Here is a 23,900-nt window from a genome sequence, read left to right as displayed (position 1 = left end):
CACCACTCAGCCACCACCACCACCACTCAGCTGCCACCACCTCTACCTTCATCACAGTTTCATAATCATCAGTTTGCAGCAACTGCTTTTGACTTGCAACCCAACACCACCGGTCACGTTTCAAGCCTTTTGAGTATGCCGATCTACACCAAAAAGGATATACACATGAGTTGAGGCTTACCAGAGTTTTGCCAGAACCATAATCACATCCCACAGTCACCGCTGTTGTCAGATATGGTGAAACCATAAATCACGAAGTTCTGAAAACCCTAGATCTAGAAGTCGTCGTTGATGGCGGTGGGGGTGGGTATGGTGGGGGTGGCGATGGCAGTGGTGGTGGTTGGTAATTTCTTGTTATAGGTTTCATGAATTACTAAATGATTTGATGTACTGCATCTGTTTTTTTCTTGGTCAATGATAGACATTTCAATGGTTTATGTAACAACCCCCAAAATTATTCCCGAAAGCAACCCGTAATCAAAACCAGAAGTGTGCGCAATGAAACTTGAAAACCTGACGGTTGATGAACCAACCCGTACAAAATTACCTTTATTAGACTCGCAATTAAAAACCGAACCATTTAGGATCAAGACCTGAACATACCCGATAAGCACCAGCACGAAAATCAAGAAAAAAACACGTGATTGGGTGAAAAAGGCGACTGAGGACACGTGTCACGTCGAGGCGCCATGTGTCAAGCCTACCTAGGACACGTGGCAGGTCTAGGCCCGGCCGACTATTGCCGCGACACGCGGGGGTTACCCCGGTGCCTTCCGAGACGCGCGAGGGGTGCTAGTTTGGGGTATATAACAAGCAGAGTGGGACAGGTTCAGTTGCTCAATTTCGATCAAATTTCTCGATCGTGTTCCCGCTCGTATCTCTGTTTCTTTGCAGGATCCCCTAAACCCCCAAAACTCTGCCCGTTATCAGGGTAATAACTCTAATCACTGGTACGGTACTTTATCCGATCAATTGAAACCAATCCAACGGATGTTTAAGTGCTGCCGGTATACAGCTATACTTTGTCATTCGTTGTGGGTTTTGATCTCGTGATTACCATTAAAGTTGAATTGGGTTAATACGCTAATACGAGTTCCATTGTATCTAGAAATTAGAACTCATAACCAGGGGATGCTAAACCAGAATACTTAGCTATTAAGTAAACTTAGCGGTTAAGAAAACTTAATGGTTAAGAAAACTTAGCGGTTAAGATAACTTAACAGTTTAGAAAACTAAGCGGCTAAGAAAACTTAATAGCTAAGGAAACTTAACAGCTAAGTAAGCTAAATAAGTTAATTGGTTAAACAGCTAAGTAAGTTAATTAATTAATCGGGTAAGTAAGTTACTTCATATGGTTAACGCATCACAAAACGCTTGGACTAATATGTTCAACATTCACGATGTACCCGTGCCGCAACGCGCGCGGGTCTTATTACTTGTCACAACCCCCGACCCCACCTTGGGAGCGGGAGCCGCGAGCCAGTCTGATGGTATTGGTGTTTTTGAATTTGGCAGCGGAAAACTTTCATCAGGACCATAGTTAGGAAATATTTTATCAGAGATTAAAACACCATATTTTATAAAATTTATATTGAATTATATTCACATAAATATATGGGTATGATATATATCACAAAATTTAATATTAATATAGCATTATTGATATATCACCTTTATATATAATATGAAACATAACATAATTGTAAGATACAAATAGGGGTTACATATACTGAGAATTTAAATGACATGAAATCATTTAGGTATAATACATGAATTGTACTATCTTAATATTTATACTATGATTTTATTTTCACAGAACAACACATAAGATATTTAATTTCCTAACATAAATGTTTAAGGTTTAGGTATTTGAAGAACACCTAAAGGGCTTAAACCAGTGGCATAGCTCTGATACCACATTCTGTCACAACCCCCCACCCCACCCTAGGAGCGGGAGCCGCGAGCCAATCTGATGGTATCGGTGTTTATTAATTTGGCAGCGGAAAACTTTCATCAGGACCGTAGTTAGGAAATATTTTATCAGAGTTTAAAACACCATATTTTATAATAAACAAGTGGGATAAAACCCAAGTTTCACTTGAAATATATTTATAGGAATGAACCCTAATTATTGAAAACATGATCTCCTTTTTATTTAGGTAACTTTTATAGCCACTTTTCTAAGCCTTCAGTGCTCTCCAGCTGACTTTTATTGGCTTTCACATTGTGTTACCTGAAACGCGTTTTAAAAAGATTTTATCAGCAAGAAATACTGGTAAGTACATTCCATTTTGTAAAGCATCAGTTGTTACATATTACAGTATTAAGGGCGATTACATTGTTTATATCTACACAATTACTCGGTCAGTACGTGTCACTCGACGGATCTGTGACTATGGTCATATCACACATTGGATACTCGTGCCCAATTGTGAAGGTTATCAAGTACTGTATATGTCGCAACCCCCACCCCCTATCTGTCCCGGGAACGGGCGGTCGCGCGAATCAGTATTGGTGGTATCGGTGTTTATCAATTTGGCAGCGGAAATTATATCAGGACCGTAGTTAGGAAATATTTTATCAGAGTAAAACACCATATTTTATATAAATAAGTATATTGGGATAAAACCCAAGTTTTCATTACAAACTGGTTTATAGGGGTAAACCCCATTTTATTGAAATAAAACATCTTCTTTATTTAGGTAACTTTTATAGCCACTTTTCCAAGCCTTCAGTGCTGTCCAGCTGGCTTCTAGTTGGCTTTCACATTTTGTTACCTGAAATTTGTCAGTGGGAAATACTGGTGAGTGAATCCCAGTTTAATCAAGAAGAGTTTTATCATTTAACAGTATTGAGAGCGATTACAATGTTTACATCTACACAATTACACATTCAGTATTGTCAATCCTGACTGGTGGGTCATATTACCCATTGGCTAACTCTTTGTCCAATGGTAACGTATTCCACATTTTGTATACAAAACCCCAACATACCGGCAGTAATTGAAGAATTACAAAGACCCAATCACTACTTAATCACATTGTAAAATATTTAAGGTTTTGTAAATAACAGTTTACAAAAAGGAGATTACTCACATTGCTGTCTTAGGTTTTCCTTTAGGGTTTCCGGGTGATTATCTATAAATTACACAAATGCACACGTGTTAGTATAATAACCCAATATTTACATTAGTAATACCCTCCCCGAGACGGCATTCCAACGACTACGTCGGGCAGAACCTCGACAGCCGTTACGGAACCCTGGATCAATCGGGCAGCTTATCTAATACGTAACCGGGGTTATGATACTTACAACGAGGCAGAACTTCGTTATTTAGGGGGGTATTATGCCCGGAGATTACTATTGCTATGTGAAAATTCGAGAGAGAAAAGAAATTCAGTGCGAGTTGGGACTGAAGGCCTGAGCTCCCATTATATAGGGTTGGTCGACCAGGCCTTCGTGGCCAGCGTAAGAGAAAGGAAGGGCCTACGCGGCCTGCGACATAGGGTCCGTAGGGCCTAGCTTTGTCAGCTCACCGATGTAGCCTCGACGCGTATCAGACACGTGGCAGCCCCGGGATGCGCCTCATGTCCTTTCGCTCGCGGCCCGCGTAAGACCAAGGGTAGGTCTTCGCGGCCCGCCACAGCCCTAAAAATCTTGTTTTTAATTAAATTTAGTAAAAATAAAGGTATTCGGGGTCCGTTTTTGTATTCGGGGTGTATTTTAGGACGTATTGGGATATTTTAATTATTTTTAGGGTGTCGGAATTATTTTGAGGGATGTTATATCCTCCCCACCTTGTTTTAGAGCTCGTCCTCGAGATCTACTGGAACAAGTGCGGGTATTTCCTTTGCATTTCTGATTCAAGCTCCCATGTATACTCTGGTCCTCTTTTGGAGTCCCATTTTACTTTTACCAGAACTAATCTCTTGTGCTTGAGATTCTTAGCTTTCTTGTCTTCGACCTCTAGAGGCTTCTCTACAAATTTAAGTTGTTCATTTACCTCTATATCCTTAAGAGGTACTATTAGTGATTCATCAGCTAAGCATTTCTTGAGATTACATACATGAAATACATCATGTATTCCTGCCATTTCCTCTGACAGTTGTAGCTGATAGGCTACGGGTCCTATTCTTCTAATAATCTCAAAAGGTCCAACATACCTGGGGCTTAGCTTTCCCCATTTTATGAATCTGACTACTCCTTTCCAAGGAGAGACTTTCAATAACACTTTGTCTCCTACCTGAAATTCCAAGGGCTTTCGTCTGTTATTAGCATAACTCTTTTGTAGGTCACGTGCTGCTTTCAGTCGTTCCTTGACTTGAATAATTTTGTCGGTTGTTTCTTGTACTATCTCAGGTCCTGATAGTTGTTTTTCTCCAATTTCTGCCCCACAGACTAGGGTTCGGCACTTTCGTCCATAAAGTGCTTCGAATGGTGCAGCATTGATACTTGTGTGATAACTGTTATTATAAGAAAATTCTATTAATGGTAAGTGATCGTCCCAATTACCTCTGAAATAAATTACACAAACTCTAAGCATGTCTTCCATTGTCTGAATTGTCCTTTCACTTTGTCCGTCTGTTTGAGGATGATAAGCTGTGCTTAGATTCAACTTGGTTCCCATTGCTTTTTGGAAACTTGCCCAAAAATGAGAGGTAAAACGGCTATCCCTATCAGAAACAATTGATAAAGGAATTCCATGTAATGGAACTATTTCATTTACATACAACTTAGCTAACTGTTCCATACTGAAAGTTTTCTTCATTGGTAGGAAATGAGCTGACTTAGTTAGCCTGTCTACAATCACCCAGATTGTAGCATTACCCTTCCTAGTTTTGGGTAATTTGGTAACAAAATCCATTGTTATCAATTCCCATTTCCACACTGGCATTTCTAACTGTTGCAATAAACCTGAGGGTTTCTGATGTTCAGCTTTAACTTGTGAACAGGTTAAACACTTAGAAACATAAGCTGCTATATCCTTTTTCATTCCTATCCACCAAAAATTCTTTCTTAAATCCTGATACATTTTATCATTTCCAGGATGCATCGTATACTTAGATTTGTGGGCTTCTTCTAATATACGGTGGCGTAGGTTTCCTAATTTGGGTATCCACATTCTTTTCTTATGGAATCTCTAAATTCCATCTGTTCCTTATTTTAATTCCTTAATCATTCCTTTTAATTTTTCAGTATTATCCTTGATTATTAATTTTTGTGATTTTCTAACCGGTTCATTTAAATCTACCTGTAGATTTAATTTGAGAGAAAGCACTCTTTTTGGCTTTTCATGATACTTTCGACTTAAAGTATCAACTACCACATTAGATCATGGGTTGAATAATTCTCTTCATGATTCTTAAAGTATCAGCTACCGTAAAGGTAATGTCTCAAAAATTTTAGAGCAAAAAATATGGCTCCTAATTCTAGATCATGGGTTGAATAATTCTCTTCATGATTCTTAAGTTGTCTAGATGCATAAGCTATAACCTTTTGGCGTTGCATCAACACACATCCATAACCTAACTTAGAAGCGTCACAATAGACTACAAAGTCTTCAGTTCCTTCTGGTAATGCGAGTATGGGTGCATTGGTTAGTCTTTGCTTAAGAATTCTAAAGGCTTCTTCTTGTTTTGGTCCCCATTCGAACTTAACAGATTTACAGGTTAGCTTAGTTAAGGGAATGGTTATTCTAGAAAAATCTCGAATAAATATTCTATAATAACCGGCCAATCCTAAGAAACTTCTAACCTCAGTTGGCGAATCAGGGGTTTTCCATTTAGTAATTGCCTCGATCTTGGTGGGATCCACGTGAATTCCTTCATGATTAACTAAGTGTCCAAGAAACTGTACCTGTTCTAACCAAAACTCGCACTTGGAAAACTTAGCATAAAGCTTTTTATTCCTTAATAAACTTAGAAGTGCGTGCAAATGCTTTGCATGTTCCTCTTTACTCTTAGAGTAAATGAGAATATCATCTATAAAGACAATTATGAATTTATCCAAATATGGCTTACATATTCGGTTCATCATGTCCATAAATGCAGCTGGGGTATTGGTTAAACCAAATGGCATGACGGTAAATTCATAATGGCCGTACCTTGTTCTAAAAGCGTCTTAGGAATGTCCTCTTCCTGTACCTTTAATTGATGATATCATGATCGTAAATCGATTTTCGAGAAAAATCGAGCTCCTTGCAATTGATCAAACAAATCATCGATTCTTGGTAATGGGTACCGATTTTTAATCGTGACCTTGTTCAATTCACGGTAGTCAATACACATACGCATTGATCCGTCTTTCTTTTTAACAAATAAAATTGGTGCTCCCCACGACGATGAACTTGGTTGTATGAATCCTTTCTCCAACAATTCGTCTAATTGTTTCTTTAGTTCCTGCATTTCTGCGGGTGCCAAACGGTAAGGTGCTTTGGCAATTGGTGCTGTTCCTGGTAGTAGATGAATCCTGAACTCAACTTCTCTATCTGGCAGTAGTCCTTGTAATTCTTCTGGAAATACATCTGGAAACTGGGATACTACTGGAATATCCTTCAGTTCTTTTAATGATTATGGAAATCAAATACACTAAAGATCCTTTTCTTATATAACTTGTTGTTTTCATCACAGAGATAAATTTCATGGATCTAGATGGTTTGTCTCCTTTAATTGTGATCTTTTCACCTTTTGGTGAATTTACTTGGATTGACTTTTGATCACATAAAATACTGGCTTTATTGGCTATTAACCGATCCAACCCTAATACAACATCAAATCCTGACAGATTCATTGGATAAAGGTTTGCAATAAACTTTTGATTTAAAAATTCTATTCTTGCTTCCTGCAAGATTTTAGAAATCCTAACGGTTTCCCCATTTGTTGTCTCTACTAGACATTCTTGTGGGAGTTTAGTTAATGGTTGGTTGAGAAGTTTGCAAAATGAAGTATTAATAAAACTTTGGTTCGCACCAGAGTCAAATAATACTTTAGCAAAAACATCATTAACTAAAAACGTACCGGCAATCACATCCGGAATCATCTTAGCTTCTTCTGTGGTCAGAACAAATGCTCTAGCATTTTTAGTATTCTTGTTGTTTGTAGCTAGAGCTAGTTTCGGACAGTTTGGCTTGATGTGGCCTTGTTCTCCACAGTTGTCGCCTATCTTGTTGTTAGGTTTCTTCCTGCAGTCTTCTTCCTTGTGTCCAGATATTTTGCAGAAGTTGCAATATATGGAGCATCTTCCAGAATGCTTCCTTTTGCAATACTTGCAATAAAGTGCAGAGGTAGAACCTACATTTTTCCCACGGTTGGAATTTTCAGAGCGAAATTCTTGGGTAAGCCTTTGAGCTAGGTTCTTTCTTTGATCCTCTTCCCGTGTACGCACTAACTCATCTGTCAAGGTATTTGCTAGTTCTACAGCTTCTTCTATGGGTTGAGGTCTAGCCGCCTTGACTACATGCCTAATCTCACTGATTAATCCCCAGATGTAACGGGAGATTAATACGGGTTCAGGTGATGCAAGGGTTGGTACTATTCTAGCATATTCAAAGAATAATATAGTGTACCCCTTACTGTCTACTCCAGTTATTCTAAGGTTTAAAAACTTATTTGCTATCTGTTCCTTTTCATTGGGAGGGCAGAATTTCCTTTCTACCATATTCTTAAATTCCTCCCATTCCATATTGTAAACCCTGTCACTTCCCCTAGACTGGAGGATTGTGTTCCACCATTCTAAGGCTGAGTTCTTAAACAAATTGGAAGCAAACATTATCTTATCCTCTTCCGCACACTTGCTTATTTTTAAGACAACCTCAGTCTTTTCTATCCAGCGTAGAGCTGCAACGGCCCCTTCATTGCCTGAGAATTCCATTGGTTTACAAGACCAGAATTCTTTATAAGAACAACCATAAGATATGGTTCTTCTCCTTTTGGGAATGGGCACTTGAAGTAAGGGTCCATTGTTTACGTTGTGTTCAGGTTCAGTTGGTCGTTTACTGCCATTGTTACTTTTATTATCGGTTTCCCTAACTGTTTTGATAATATATGGCATTGCATCTATTATCCCTTGTGCCACTATGTGTTGGATGACACTGTTATCCACTGGGTTTCCATTATTATCATGATTCGGGTTGTCGTTGTTATTCTGGTTATCGTTATTCGGGTTATTGTCATTCTGGTTTTCCTGATTCACTTCGTTGTCCATCTGAATTTTAAACATTTGCCACGTATTAATATCACAAGATAATATTTAATACAACCAATCACACAACACGCATGTTGATCAAAAAAGTCAGACATTGCGACTTAATTTTTCTTATAATATATGCATCTAATACAAACCGATACTGAAATTTAAAATTACAATACTATTATGCATCCATAATTATTGTCTAGATTTTTTTTAAACATACACATATATTATATATATTATCATATTATTATTATTATTACTACCACCATCATCGCGGATATGGGTTCATCCAGAACTCCATATTGCGCTCGTCATACTTCCAGACGAGTCGCTCTCCAACCTGCCTCATCCTCTCGCTACTTTCTAAAATCTCTTCTCTGAAAGTTCGGAGCTCTTGCACATTTTCTGCACTCATTGGGGGTGCAGGTGCTGGGACTGGGTTTGGGAACTGGGGCATGGGTTCCTGGTACGGGTATGGATTCTCTAGAATTTCTCTAATGTATTCATCGTTATCATAGTAGGGCTCTAGAGGGTCCAAACCTGGGTAAGTTGCTAGATTCGGCATGGGCTCATCTCCTTGTATTGGTATCGTTGCTGGTAATCCCTATGCTCATCTAACCACGGGTCGTAGTCTAGGTCTAAGGGATTGGGTGTTGGTACTCTAGGTATCTCTTCTGGGTTAAAATCATGCATTTGGATTTGATTTTCTGGGTTGTTTTCTATTTCCATTGGCTGGGTAGGGAACAGTGGTAATGGTTGGGGTGCTATGAGTTGCTCCAGGTTAGGGTCGGCAGCTGTGGTCGCTAGGATATGGAAGTTTGCTAGACTCCTATTGAGCATATCTTGGGTGTGGGCATCTGTCTCACTTTTAGCGGCTGCTAGGGCTCGCTGTTGTTGCAACTTTTTCATTCTTTTCCTACGTTCATGCGCTCCCCTACTGAACCATCCTCTATTTTTAGGAGGGAATGGCTCTTCAGACTGAGCCTTAAACACGAATACCCCATCTTCATTATTAGCATAATACCTTGAGAGGGCAGGCTGTGAAGAGGTGCCTTCGCTTCTAGGTGAGCTGGACAACTGATGGTAGGCGTCGGATGGTCCTTGATCGCTCATACTGTAAACTAACAAATAGTCAAATAACACAAAATGATAAAATACAAATATGCACGTAGTTCTGTAATTTATTTCCTAACATTTTGTATAATATCTTGGTATCAGCAGAACACTTCTATGGCTGAATCAGTGGCTTAGCTCTGATACCACCTTCTGTCGCAACACCCGCCCCCTATCTGTCCCGGGAACGGGCGGCCGCGAGAATCAGTATTGGTGGTATCAGTGTTTATCAATTTGGCAGCGGAAATTATTTCAGGACCGTATTAGGAAATATTTTATCAGAGTAAAACACCATATTTTATATAAATAAGTATATTGGGATAAAACCCAAGTTTTAATTACAAACTGTTTTATAGAGGTAAACCCCATTTTATCGAAATAAAACATCTTCTTTATTTAGGTAACTTTTATAGCCACTTTTCCAAGCCTTCAGTGCTGTCCAGCTGGCTTCTAGCTGGCTTTCACATTTTGTTACCAGAAACGCGTTTAAAAAAATTTTGTCAGTGGGAAATACTGGTGAGTGAATCCCAGTTTAATCAAGAAGAATTTTATCATTTAACAGTATTGAGAACGATTACAATGTTTACATCTACACAATTACTCATTCAGTATTGTCAATCCTGACTGGTGGGTCACATTACCCATTCGCTAACTCTTTGTCCAATGGTAACGTGTTCCACATTTTGTATACAAAACCCCAACATACCGGCAGTAATTGAAGAATTACAAAGACTCAATCACTGCTTAATCACATTGTAAAATATTCAAGGTTTTGTAAAAACAGTTTACAAAAAGGAGATTACTCACATTGCTGTCTTAATTTTTCCTTTAGGGTTTCCTGGTGATTATCTATAACTTACACAAATGCACATGTGTTAGTATAATAACCCAATATTTACATTAGTAATACCCTCCCCGAGACGGCATTCCAACGACTACGTCGGGCAGAACCTCGACAGTCGTTACGGAACCCTGGATCAATCGGGCATCGTATCTAATATGTAACTAGGGTTATGATACCTCCAGCAAGGCAGAAATTCATTATTTAGGGGGTTATTATGCCCGGAGATTACTATTGCTATGTGAAAATTCGAGAGAGAAAAGCAATTCGGTGCGAGTTGGGACTGAAGGCCTGAGCTCCCATTATATAGGGTCGGTCGACCAGGCCTTCATGGCCCGCGTAAGAGAAAGGAAGGGCCTACGCGGCCCGCGACATAGGGTCCGTATGGCCTAGCTTTGTCGGCTCACCGATGTACCCTCGACGCGTATCAGACACGTGGCAGCCCCGGGCTGCACCTCATGTCCTTTCGCTCGCGGTCCACGTAAGACCAAGGGTAGGTCTACGTGGCCCGCCACAGCCCTAAAAATCTTGTTTTTAATTAAATTTAGTAAAAATAAAGGTATTCGGGGTCCGTTTTTGTATTCGGGGTGTATTTTAGGACGTATTGAGATATTTTAATTATTTTTAGGGTGTCGGAATTATTTTGAGGGTTGTTATAGTATACAAAACCCATAATACTGGCAGCAATTGTAGAATTACAAAGACTTAATCACTGTAATTGTATTTGAACACATTTGAGGTTTTGGTAAAACATTTTGACTCACAAAAAGTGTTTATAAAAGGAGAATGTACTCACAAACAGTGAGGAAAAAGTGAATGTACTTACATTTGCAAACTTAGGTATTTCTACAGGCTTCCTGGTAATATTATAGCTTCCTGTTGTTTCTCCTGGTTATTATTTATTAAAATTAAACAATGCACATGTGTTAGTAAAATAACCCAAATTGCATTATCCGTACAACTCGAGACAGAACTCCAATGACTGAGTTAGGCAGAGCCTTGACATGCATTACGGAGTCCTAATCAATCGGGTGTACACGAGACAGAACTCCAACGACTGAGTCAGGCAGAGCCTTGACATGCGTTACGGAGCCCTAGATAGATCGTGTAGGGTAATAAATAGGGTTATAATACTTACAACAAGGCAGAGCTTCGGGTTTTCAGGGGTTAATTGGCTATAGTTTCTGCCTATGAGAAGTTGAGAGAGAATAAAGAGAATTGAACGGATTGGAAATGCTTATCTCGGCCCCTTTTATAGCCTGATCAGGGCGGGTCGCGCCCCGCGACATCCTCCTCTTCATCTATCGCGGCCCGCGAGAGCCCTAAAGGCGGCGATAGGCTTGGTGAGTCAGCGAGTAGGGCCGACATGTGTCTGACACGTGGCAGTACAAGTGATCCGCAAGTAATGGGGCCTCGCTCCCTACGAAGGAGTTGCCTTCGTCTGTCGCGGCCGGCGAGCGAAGGGCTTTTCTTGTTTTCTTTAATTTTTATTAATATTAATGTTATTTGGGTCCGTTTCTCACATACGGGGTGTATCTAGGAGCGTTTAGGGGTGTTTCTCGAGGGTTGTTACATTACTATTACTAGTATATCTTAAAAATTAAATTCGGTCGGGTTTCCACCGGCTTTGGTTGGCCCTTTCATTTTTGGAGTTCTCCATTTTAATCCCTTTGGCATTTAGCGTTTTTAACCCCTACCTTTTTACTAATTTAATTTTCCATCAGTAACTTTTGTTTGTTAAATTCTTTTGTTTATCTTTATCATTATTTTACTTTAAAAAAACATTTTTTACGTGCATATTTTTATGTACGTATCAATATAAATTTGAGTGTGTCTACGTTTTGACGTAATTTTTTTTGAGACAAGTCAGGTCAAATATAATACGTTTTCTTTTAAAACCATTTTTACGTGCATATTTTTATGTATGTGTTTGTATTAATTCGAGTTGGTCTACGTTTTGACGTAATCTTTTTTGGGAAACGAGTCAGGTCAAATACAATATGTTTTCATGCTTATTTTTATGTATTTTTTCGTAAATTTTGTTCAGAAACGAGTGGAGTCAAATTGTATTTTTTTTCCTTTTTTAAACCTCTAATATATTCCAAATAATACATTATGATTATACGGTATTAATTCGATTTACTTTATGTTTTGATCCAATCGCATGCTTATATAAGTTATACTGAGTTCCATCGAATACGTCGAACACACATGTTTTCGTATGGTTAACGCATCACATAATGTTTGGACTAATCCATTCGATATTTGTGATGTGCCCATGCCGCAATGCGCGTAAGCCCGGTGTATTTTAAAACATACGACCGGTGAGCAAAATACACAATAGCACCTCAGGTTTACAACTTGACCCAAATAGCCCCTGATAAAAAAGACAAAACCATCTTTCAAGTTTAGAACTTGAAAAAAAAAACAACCCCTAAACTTTCGAAAATACAAAACAGCCTCTCAAGTTTCCAACTTGTCCAAAACAGCCTACAAAAGTTTATAACTGTACAAAAACATATCCTAAACTTTTGACATTGACACTTACACCCCTTATACTTTCTAAAAATTTTATAAAATGTCATTTTCACCCCGTTGAGTTCTAACTTTTCAAAATTATGTGCGTGCCAGTGTAAATTCATGTTTCGACGTAACCTTTTTGGAAATGAGTAGAGTCAAATATAAATACGTTTTCATGCTAATTTTTATGTACGTTTTCAGTTGGTCTACGTTTTGACATTTTAATGTATGTGTCGGTATAAATTCACGTTTTAATGTAAACGATATATATATTCATGTTTCAATATAATTTTTTTTCTTCTGGAAACGAGTTTGGTTAGATTAAGTTCTAAATCTGATTCGAGCTTCAACGCGGTAAGCTTGTAACCACAACCCCCAATTTTTCCCTCAAACTCTTTAGATCTAGGGAAGAAAACGCTCAAGAAACTGAAGTTACCACTTCGAAATCGAGATCTGAAAATTTCTCTCTATACCTGCTTCTCTCTTTACAAACACACACTTGTGTGTGAAACTTGAAGAACCAGAAAGAAACGAAGATGATGAATTGAAGAAACATGTGAGATGGGGAGTTTAGTTGTATTAAATTAAAAATGTGGGACCCATTCTAGTTATTAAATGATAATAAATTGTTCTTCTAACTTTATTTTTAGTATTAGGTGTATTTTAGACCTTTCAAATAGACTTAATTGGAAAAACTAACGTCGATCCAATCAGGGGACCATCCAAGTAACAAAGTATAATACCACAGGGAGCATGAGTGTAATTTTCAAAAGCTGAGGACCATATGTGTTATTTTGACAAACCATAGGGACTATATGGGCATTTTACTCTTTTTATTATGATCATAGTAAATAATAATAATAATTTTATACAAAAAATTAGATAAGAAAAAATATTAGTTTTTCTATAAATAACTCTAAACAAAAATTTAGATAAGCATAAATGTTTGTTTTTATTATGAGTAGATATACTTTGGAGTTCAGTGATTGAAATTATGGTAAATTAGGAATCAAAGTTTCCTGTTTGATATATGCTTAATAATTGTATTATTGTTTTTTTTCACTAGAATTAAATAATTATTCTAGATCGGCATATGCTTCTATCAAATTGTAAGTGTTTAAAGACGCATCATTATAATGGTTGGCGTACTAATTTAATTGGTTTAAACTCATCATTTATCGCATATTGCACCAACATACTGAAATACACCATTTTTAAATATAACAATTCTATACTCCATTCAAAGAGAATTTAATTCTCAATTTTACGGTATAATTAATAAAAATGATGAAATATATGAAAACGTGGTGATCGATCTCCACCTTTTTTGTACCGTAAACTCTCTTGAATACAGGGGCGAAGTATAGAAGGGGCAGGAGGGGGCGCCCGACCCCCCGAACTTTTCGCTCAGTAGTGTTATATATGTAGTTTTTGTATAGAAATTTTTGGATATATACGCTTTCGACCCCCCGGTTCTATAGAATTTTTTGGGTATATACGTTTTCGACCCCCCCCCCCAATCATTCGGGTCAAGCTTCGCCACTGCTTGAATACAAATTTAAGACGAGTGTTTTATGAATGAAATAAACAAATAAGCATGATGGTGTAAAAAACTAACTAAAATAATTGTATCTCATAATTTGAATCTATTATATATAATAAATGTGATAAATTCTGCTGATGTGTCAAGCTATCAGGCCACTAATTTTTGCTTTTTGGCGGGAAAATTCCGTCCACTTATCTTTGACACGGGATCCGAAATAATCCGGGTCGGAATATGGGTCAAGCATGATGGATAATGGATCCTTTATATTTCATTTTTTCTCATTCGTCTTTCACAACCCTAAAGAAACATAGTTGCAGCTCTGTCTCCCTCCTATCGCCACCGCCAAGATCCTTCCTCAGTTCCACAAAATCTCACCAATCAACAATCATACACTCGATCTAAGGTACTAGAACTCGATCTAAGTCTTTCTATTTATCATATTTCCTTCTTCCTCTTAACCCTAATTTGATTTCACTTGGCCTCTGTTCTCACTGCTTCCCCTGTTATCCAGATCTTTGTTACCTATCAATCAAGATTGTTGTTTTTCAGCCCAATTCCAAGCACAGCCAGGTATGTCGAGGTCTTTTGTTTATCTCAGTTTGTTTTTTTGTTTTTTTTTGTTACCGATCGATTTCTAGGGTTTCTGGAATAAATCTATTGATCGATTTCTAGGGTTTCTGTCATAAATCGATTTCTAGGGTTTTTGACATAAAATGGTTTGGATAAAATATTGTGGAAAATGATGATGACATAACTAAATGCAAAAAGAGTAATTCTACTGGTTCCGGATCGAAAAAGTGGATGTTCTGGTCTTTGCTGAGGCGGAGCAATAGCGAAGGTAAGGAGTCGATGGTGTTGAAGAAGGTGGATAGTCCGAAGCAAAAGCGGAATTTGGGTGAGGTAACCCTCAATATTCTTCTCCTTTTGGTTTACCATCTCTCTTCTCTATACCAGTAGTGACACATTTTGGTAAGTAGAATTTGTTATTAATGTATCAGATTGTGCTTTAATTCTTATTATACTAGCCTCTTGATTATTGTTTATTGGATGTTGTCGTTGATAGAATTTGTTATAAAGTTGCTCGATTTTTAGTGTTTTTTTTTTGTAGTCACGAACTTCCGTATGTGTTTTTATTGTGTTAGTTTTGGTTTTGGTTTGTAACAGAAGGTTTTTATAGTTATTAGGTGGGAAAATTAACCTCTAATTTGTAAATTGGTAATGGATGAGCGGTTTAGGGTTAGGGTTTTTGCAGAATTGGTGGATTAATTTGTTTGATTTTGGGTTATTTGGTGTGATTTAGTGTTTTTCTGGTTATTGATAAAATTAATCAGCTTAAATAGGTGTATTAATAGGTGAAGAAGATTTTTTTTATTATTATAATTTTTTGGGTAAATGATGGATGTTTTATTCTTAGGGTTTTGCACAGATTGGCGAACGATTGTCGTGTTGATAAGCTGGTATAATCTGTTTGAAGTGCTATCATAATAGGTCCAATCTGCGACTAGGAGGGATCTAAGGCATGGCTAATTAGGATTATGATACATACATTATCAAATGGGTAACACGAATAATTTTATGACTGTTATTTGTGCATTTGATACTTGTAATATTACATTATTTTTGACAATGTCTTTTGTTATGTATTGCAGTTACCAGAATGCCTTAGCATTATTGGATATCTACGAATAATAGGAATATATAGTGAGTATGGAATGCTCCTACATGTATCTTTATTGTATCTAACTATTTACTCAGTAAGTCTTCGATTTGGAATCATTTTGAAACAATCCGTTACTTATAAACCTAATTTATTACCATATAATTCCATCCTTCTTGCAGTGGGTTATGCAGCAACTGATAGTATTCTTTGTTATAGGTAGGCTATAGTGCTTTTACTCAGAGGAATTAAATCCAATAAATTGTTAATGATATCAAATGTGGTGGTACTATTCTTCAAACTCCACGAGTAGGCCATGATGCTAACAAGATAGTATAATTGGAGGCGATGACACTCAAAAAGGGGTGGCTGACATTTTAAAGGCGATTGATTGTTTAACAATCATATTTGTTTTCGGTTGTTTTTTGAGTTCCAAAATTAATATATAGCAGGGTTTAAGATTTTTTTTTTCTCAAATTGTCCGGTTATTTCAACATTTTTGCTGGAAACTCTAAAATTGCTTAAGAGTAAGTTGATTTCATCTCTAACATTTTCTTTAATTTTTGAAAAAACAAAACAAGTGCATCGCTTTGACTAGATAGAATCACGTGTATTTTTGTTTCCTTTTCTAAATTTGTAATATTCTTTGATTAATTTTGATCATGTATTAATTAGTTGTTTATTAATATTACCTTTATGTATAGACAAATGGAAAGAATAGCGGTGGAATATTGCAAGGCAGCTGGGTCGGTCTTCTCACGCGTGTCCAGGCGTTTCCTTTCCTTCATGGTGTGGAGAGATATGCTTATAGAGAGAGAGAGATAGACAGGGAAGACGGCATCACGAATGGTGAGGTAAACCTACAAACACTAATTGATTTAAAAAAAAAGTTAAGTGGACTTTATGATTTTTGATATTACTTTTCTTAATCTTACAACATATATATCTTTTTTAAATCAATTATGCAAAAACAACAGTTTTTTGTTAAAGATGAAGTAACTAGGCATTTTCATTTTGTTCGTGCAGTTAAGTGATTTAATCAAAGCAAACTCCAAATATATTTTAGAAATTATAACAACATTAACAACAGGTGTCTATTGTGTCATAATATGAAATCCTTACTAATGTAGCCAGCCTATCGTACTTTTGTCGCGGGATGACCCGATTTAAGATATTCACCATTTATTGTAATTTATCATGTGATGGTACTAATCTTAGTATGGATGATAAGATTCCTACTGTTCACGCCTTTTTATTTGCTTATTACTTTTATTATTTTTTATTTCTTTTGTTTACGAGACCCAAATATTGTTGGGTATATGCCAAAGTGTTTTATGATGTTGCTTTTTCTACTCTTTTTCCCTGTGTAGGTTAATTTTTTTAATCAAATAATAGGATAACAACACATATATTGGCATACATTAAGACATCCTTCAATTTGGACATTTTTTTCACTCTTTTACAATAGGTAGAATATGTATTTTTATAACCTTTTTTTCATTTGAGGTATAAAAAAATTCTGCTGGAGTGGCGAGAGACATATCTTCAAAAGATATACAAATGGTAAAGTTTTTTATATGTAAATACTTTATACTTTAAAATTTCTAGCCATATCTCCCAATAGACATACACATCAGATATGGTTTGACACGTCAAGTTATTTATAATAGATAAATTTCAAGTTATATTGCAAGTATCTTGAATATATTTTGTTTTGTGCAGAACAGTACCTGGACTGACTAAAGATTACCGAATAGGTGAATTCACCTGATATAATTCAAAGTACAAAATGATGGTAAAACAATTTTTTTGTATCATAAATGGGCTTTAGTTAAGTTTTTTATTTAATTATTAATGGCTCAACACTTGGTTATCCTATTTTTTTTCTCATGAAAGAATTGACTCATCATTCATGAATCTAGCAAATGACATGTTGACACAAGACTAGAAATAACAAGAACATCTTAAGTGATGTTAATCTGAGAGGAGGAGTTCATATTTATTTTGTGTTGTCAACGAAGAGCTTTATCATGGTATGTACAAGTTTACTTTTAAATGAATTTTCATATTTTATAGAGATAATTTAGCTTATACTTACTATTAGAATGAACGATAATAAGGAGAATAGTTATGTGAATCAAGTTCATAGACTCATTCCCATTTTGTATTGTATAGTAGTAGTTTATCTAATGATTATATATAGGAGGTTTTTAATTGCTAATTCTTTAATTATATAAAGAGTTTTTTTTTAATTTATTTAGATGTAGATTATCTCTTTTCCAGCTTGAGCTACTATCAATTATGGAGAAGTTGCGAGACATATGGTACAAAGGATCTAGGAATCAACAAAGTAAGGTTTGTAGTAGATTTTACGATCTGCTAACCAGTAATGTACATTTGACTGTCATCTATGTAGTTGGTTTTTAATTTACCAAAGAGTTATGCTTTCATATGATCAGTGCATCAGTCATCAACTCACTAGAACATGCTTACAAATAATATTATTTACATGTGAATGCCTTTAATCTTTCTAATAATTAGGGTACCATGAGGGTTACATGTACTAAGGGATGCAAAAATGATGAAACGTTTACTTGATAGATAGGTTTATGCGTAAAATAGATGATAGATATGCAGTTTCTGGTTGTAAACAAAGCTTATTTGGTTGTATGTGAGGTGTGTGCCTTGCGTCGTGACTTTTGGGACCAAAACGCCTCATAGCATCTCACGCTTATTTAAACTAAGATGTTATCCATTGTCACATCAGTTAGCGTTTCAAGGAACCATCACTTCGAATTTGACACTCAAGATGCTGATTTAAATTCTATAATGTTGACCTGTGAATTCAAGATTTATGAAATTGATTGACTGAAGGTGAATCTCTTTCAATGTGCGTATTCTTGCAGGGTTATACAATGGTTTCGGGTGTTTGGCGACAGGGAGAATGTTGGGCGTTGGAGCATGTTTCGGTACCTACGAGTTATTAACGACTTTCTATAAAGGTAGATTATTCGTCTTTTAAGGCATTATACTTATTTGGTTAGTTGAGTAAGTTATTATTGCCTATACATGTTATGTTCTGAATGTTCGAAACTTCACAATAACACATTTTCAATATGTTGGTCCCATCTTTATGCAGACGGTCGTAAAGACAACTAGGTGTACGTCTCTAAAGCTCTCACAGCAGGAATCGTAGCAAGTGGTGTGGAATCACTAATGAGCTCTCCGTTTGAGCTTTTTACTATCCGTGCACAAGTGTCAGTCGTTTCTTGTGTTCCAAACTCTTCTACGAATTTGCAAAAAGCGTCTGTATCAACTTCAGTTACAAAACTACTGCGTGGATATAATCCAGACGTCAAGGCACTGGACCATTCGATTGGTCTGTTGTCCACCGTAGACACTAAACGTTCGAACTTGACGGGCTCTCTGAAAGAGTACCCGTGTATATGTTTTTATATTTCATCTAACGAGGCCTAATGCATTAGTGTTACTCCTGATTCAATATTTTACTCAATAGGTATGGTTTGATTTTAATTTTAAATAGAAATGAATCAGTGTGGTGAAATTTTTGATTAATCTATTTAAATTTTCCTACCCGGGTATTTACCCGGGGAATAACCTAGTGTATCATAAAAATGGGATTCAACCCCACGTAATACATGTGTTTTTAACATAATAATAAATAAAAAACAAAGTAAAATGTTATAATAAGTAATAGTATATCAAAGTTAATTTTAGAAGATAAATATTGACGACTGTTTGTATTAACATATGACATTATATTTTATTCAACATGTTCAGTATACAAGTTTTTTTAAAGATATATATTTTTATTATTTATTATATAAAATTACATTTATGCAAAATAAAAAAAACAAAGTAAAATGTTATAATAAGTAAATAGTACATCAATGTTCATTTTAAAAGATAAATCTTGATGACTATTTATGTTAACATATAACATTATATTTTATTCAACACGTACAATATACGAGTTTTTTTAAAGATATATTTTTTATTATTTATTATATAAAATTATATTTATGCAACCCATGTAATGCATGGGGTTCTAAACCTAGTTATTTATAAAATCAAAATATATCTTTTAAGTAAACTACCAAAATCGTCCTTGAGGTTTGATGACTATTGTTAGATCCATCCAAAAAAGTTTTTTTTTTCTCACTTGAACCACTAAGGTTTATAAATCATTGCCAAAACAATCCAAATCTTTAACACCATTAAAATTCAAGGTTAAATGAAGGGTAGTGTTGCCATTCTCTTAATTTATTTAATATTTTCATTTTTTGAAGTCATGCTTTATTTTCTTCCCTTTTTAACACCCAAAAAACCCTAATTAGCATAAACCTCCCACCTGAACCATGAATTAATTTGAAACTTTATATATTCTTATTTTTCTTAAACGTACGTGATTTTATTACTCTTGTTTTCTTCCTTTTATTATCTACTTTTAAGTCAACTATTATTTCTATATATTTTTTGTTATCTTATCTCGAAAACTAAGTAATGAATTAATTAAACAAGTGGGTATTAGCTAAAAAACAAACGTATGTATGTGTGTATTTTATAACTCTAACATAGCGTTTGTGGTTCGGTTTAACCGTAAAATCTCCTAAATTAGTCATCATTTCAGTTTGACGAGCTTTCTCTTTTTTTTTAAATTCAGTTAGTATTGAAAATTTCAAACCATACCAAACTGGCTAGTTTACGCTTTCGTGTGAAAACTGGCTGAAAGAAAATCGCACCAGACTATAGGTTATATAATTATGAGTTGGGCTATGCTAATGTGGGTTTTGCATTCGTAAGTACATAAATTTCTTCATTTTACATTAGTTAGCACTAAACGGCTGTCAACATTATTACTTTGTATGTTATTTTCATGTTCTTTATCTAACATGTATTGCTAATAATTTTTTTTTTGAACGGAAAATTTGGATCACTGACGGACCACTAGAGTATCATCGTGCCACCAGCAGAACCACCCGATCATATCCATCTCCAATAGGCAATAATGCCTATACACCAATTCAGGAGGAAACCCAATAAATATGAGAAAACCCCCTTTGTGGGAATCGAACCCATGACCTAATGGTCATAAGCCTTATCCCACCACCAAGATACCACTAGGCTATAATGCCATGGGTATGTATTGCTAATATTTCTAGTCAATCTTTCAACCACTAAGATCAGTTTTGTGTCTGTGATTTGCTATATATGATTTAGTGATTTGGTAGCACGTAAATAAATCTATGTTTTCAATTGATTTTAAGATCAATAAGTGATAGCTTCTAGCATTCTATGTATGCTTCTTTTTTGGGGGGATTTAATGATAGTGTTATCAAAGGAACAGTCATGCTTGGTTTTAATAGATAACTAGATAATAGCGATAGGCCGCGCGTTGCGGCGGCCACACCTTTGTTATTTATAGTTGGGATGTGTTAACCATATGAAAACGTATGTTTCGGTATGTACGATACAAAAGGAACATAATATATCGATATACATACAAAAATTAAATGGAAATTCAATCATAAACAGCATACATACATACACATATTGAAAATGTTAAGCCAATTGACAAAACCATGATTATTCTGGCATTTGTAAACATCTAGAATAATGAAAATTCATAAAGTCATCCACACAATATACATGCTTGCAAAAAAGTAAATGGCATACCAACAATCCTAAAAATTATGTTAATCCTGAGCCATCCTAATAATATTTCTAGTTGCCGCTTCAATTGATGACTCATAAAAGCAATCACCAAAGCAGCTTCCATTTCATCTAATGATGAATTTGTACACAAAATTTTAGTGAAAGAGTACAAAGGCTTTTGCAATGTTTAAAAAAATGGTAAAGCAATAAAAGCATCATTGTGCTTACCCACTTTTGCTTTCCTCTGATGCATATCAGCCACTACCCTTACTTCTCCTGTTGTTTCACCCTCTGATGCATATCAGCCACTACCCTTACTTCTCCTGTTGTTTCACCAGTTAAATGCATTAACCAAAAAAACCTAAACTTCAAATTAATACATAAAAACATGCAAGTCTAAACCTATAAGGATTTGTACAAAATTCATTAGAAACTCGTGTTGCATGTGCCCCGCAATTGTTACATACCAGAGCGGATGGCTTCTTTTATGGCTACATTTTTTATCCATAAGTTGTCGTTTTCTTGCTTTGAAATCACATTTTCATGCCGCTCTATTTGAGTCTGGACCAATCGCTGTCTTAACATCCCGAGACTCTACTTTACAGGTAAGATATTGTGTATGTTTGTCTGTTTATATGTTCTTATAGTTAAAATCCAATGGAATTCAGTGTATATAAGTTATAAACCAAATTTTATTACCTTCATTTGACATGCTTGATTGCCAAATTCAGCTTCTTTCCAAGCGCCAAGCTTTCTTTCTCATCAGGGTGAGGATTATCTTTAAAAAAAGTATTACCACAAACAATATAAACATATCATCAATATTCAATACACAACAAAACCTTATATAAAAGCCTAAAATTAACTATTTACTGAAAAGATTACCCCTCAAGTTCTTGAATTTGGTAGGCAATGGGTTCCATTCTAGACTGATGTATTTTGGTCTGACATGTAGACTGGATCGAGACCAACAAACTATTTAGATCACAGACCATTAGTTAATTATAAAAGACTCTTTAGAAAGTTTGGGTAAGCTAACTATTGGGCCATTAGTAAAGAAAAATATTGAAAAGATTATGGCTTACTGTGGTTGCAAATTATGTTGCTAAGTGGCGACGCTTGAGATTTCCGATCGGAGGGTCGAAAACGTATATACCTAAAAAAAATTATAAAACCGAAGTCAAAAACGTATATACCTAAAAAAATTCTGTACGTAAAGTACATACCGGACACTACTGAGCGAAAAGTTGGGGGGTCGGGCGCAAAGACGCACATTTGTGATTTGTGTACCAAGTATAATTCAGATCTTTTACTTATATGCCATAGAGCTTTACACCAAACAATATAAGTGATGTTTCAACAACCATGAATGATAATCATTTATAAAAATCAAATAAAAGCTAATAATCAACTACATACAGAAACTTCTATTTACCATAAAACACAACTTCACAGATTTCTAGTGACATCGATTGTGTATACATATACAAAGAAGTCGTCATTTATTAAACTAAACAACAATAAACAAAGAAGGGTCCCAGGATTTAGTCCCCAGGTTACTGTTTATCTTCCCCACTTAGATTTAGCATTTCAAATGCCGTGTCCTCCATCTCTAATCCCTAACTCAAGATTTCAAGTTCGATTGACGAAGGAAAAGGTTCGTAATGGAATAAACGTTAGTTTTTTTTACCTGTTTTGACTCGCCAGAATAATGATATGGTCAATAGGCAGAAATCAATTTAGGATTTGTTGGAAAGGAAGGTGCCACCGAGTGCCGCCGTGAACTTCAACCTTGAAACCCTAGAACTGACCCTACTATACTTCGTTCTTAATCACAAAACCCCCAAATCATAGAACATTTGATTGAGCGCGACTGTTACATCGTCGGGGTTGTAGACATCGCTCTCCATCATAAACCAGATCATCCACTGTTGTTACCGTTGGAACCTCGGTTACCTCCTGAAAATACAAATAATTTGTAATGGTAGTGACGGTGGTGGTGGCGCGGTTATGGGTTGGACATATACCTGAGAAAGATGCTTAGGGTTAGAAAGAGAGGTGGAGTAGGAGAACAGTGACACGTAGAAGGTGATGTAAGATGGTTTGTCTTTTTTGCACCGACCTTTGTATATAAATTCTGACATTCGGTGAGATTTTTGTGCTAATTAGGGTTGTTTTGGTGTTAAAAAGAGGGAAAAATAAACAGGACTTAAAAAATATAAATATTAAATAAATTAAGAGAATGACAAGACTACCCTTCATTTAACTTTAAATTTTAATGGTGTTAAAGATTTGGATGGATTTGGCAATGATTTATAAATCTCAGTGGTTCAGATAAGAAAAAAAAAAGTTTTTTG

The 23,900-nt window shown here is 35.9% G+C and overlaps 1 protein-coding gene and 1 long non-coding RNA gene across 8 annotated transcripts; one reads left to right on the top strand and one right to left on the bottom strand.

The window, feature by feature from the left end:
• Window positions 1–14,482: 14,482 nt before the first annotated feature.
• Window positions 14,483–16,781, top strand: LOC110865014. Its single transcript, XM_035974070.1, has 4 exons — window positions 14,483–14,613; window positions 14,722–15,110; window positions 15,860–15,964; window positions 16,572–16,781. Exons 2-4 carry the CDS (start codon window positions 15,012–15,014, stop codon window positions 16,779–16,781), a joined length of 414 nt encoding a protein of 137 aa, XP_035829963.1. The 5' UTR covers window positions 14,483–14,613; window positions 14,722–15,011.
• A 4,678-nt stretch (window positions 16,782–21,459) lies between these two features.
• Window positions 21,460–23,677, bottom strand: LOC110865013. Of its 7 annotated transcripts, XR_002550253.2 has the most exons (8): window positions 23,234–23,676; window positions 22,770–22,871; window positions 22,629–22,699; window positions 22,429–22,518; window positions 22,243–22,321; window positions 22,011–22,170; window positions 21,772–21,866; window positions 21,460–21,672 (listed from the first exon to the last, which is right to left on the bottom strand). It is a non-coding gene; the product is annotated as an uncharacterized LOC110865013 (long non-coding RNA). The 7 variants fall into 7 exon arrangements; XR_004860306.1 differs by having other exon boundaries at window positions 22,629–22,871; window positions 23,234–23,677; XR_004860307.1 differs by having other exon boundaries at window positions 22,429–22,499; window positions 22,629–22,871; window positions 23,234–23,677.
• Window positions 23,678–23,900: the final 223 nt, after the last annotated feature.

Source organism: Helianthus annuus, chromosome 6 (assembly GCF_002127325.2).
Source record: "Helianthus annuus cultivar XRQ/B chromosome 6, HanXRQr2.0-SUNRISE, whole genome shotgun sequence".
Classification (NCBI taxonomy): Eukaryota; Viridiplantae; Streptophyta; class Magnoliopsida; order Asterales; family Asteraceae; genus Helianthus; species Helianthus annuus.
This window is presented reverse-complemented; position numbering and strand designations above follow the sequence as displayed.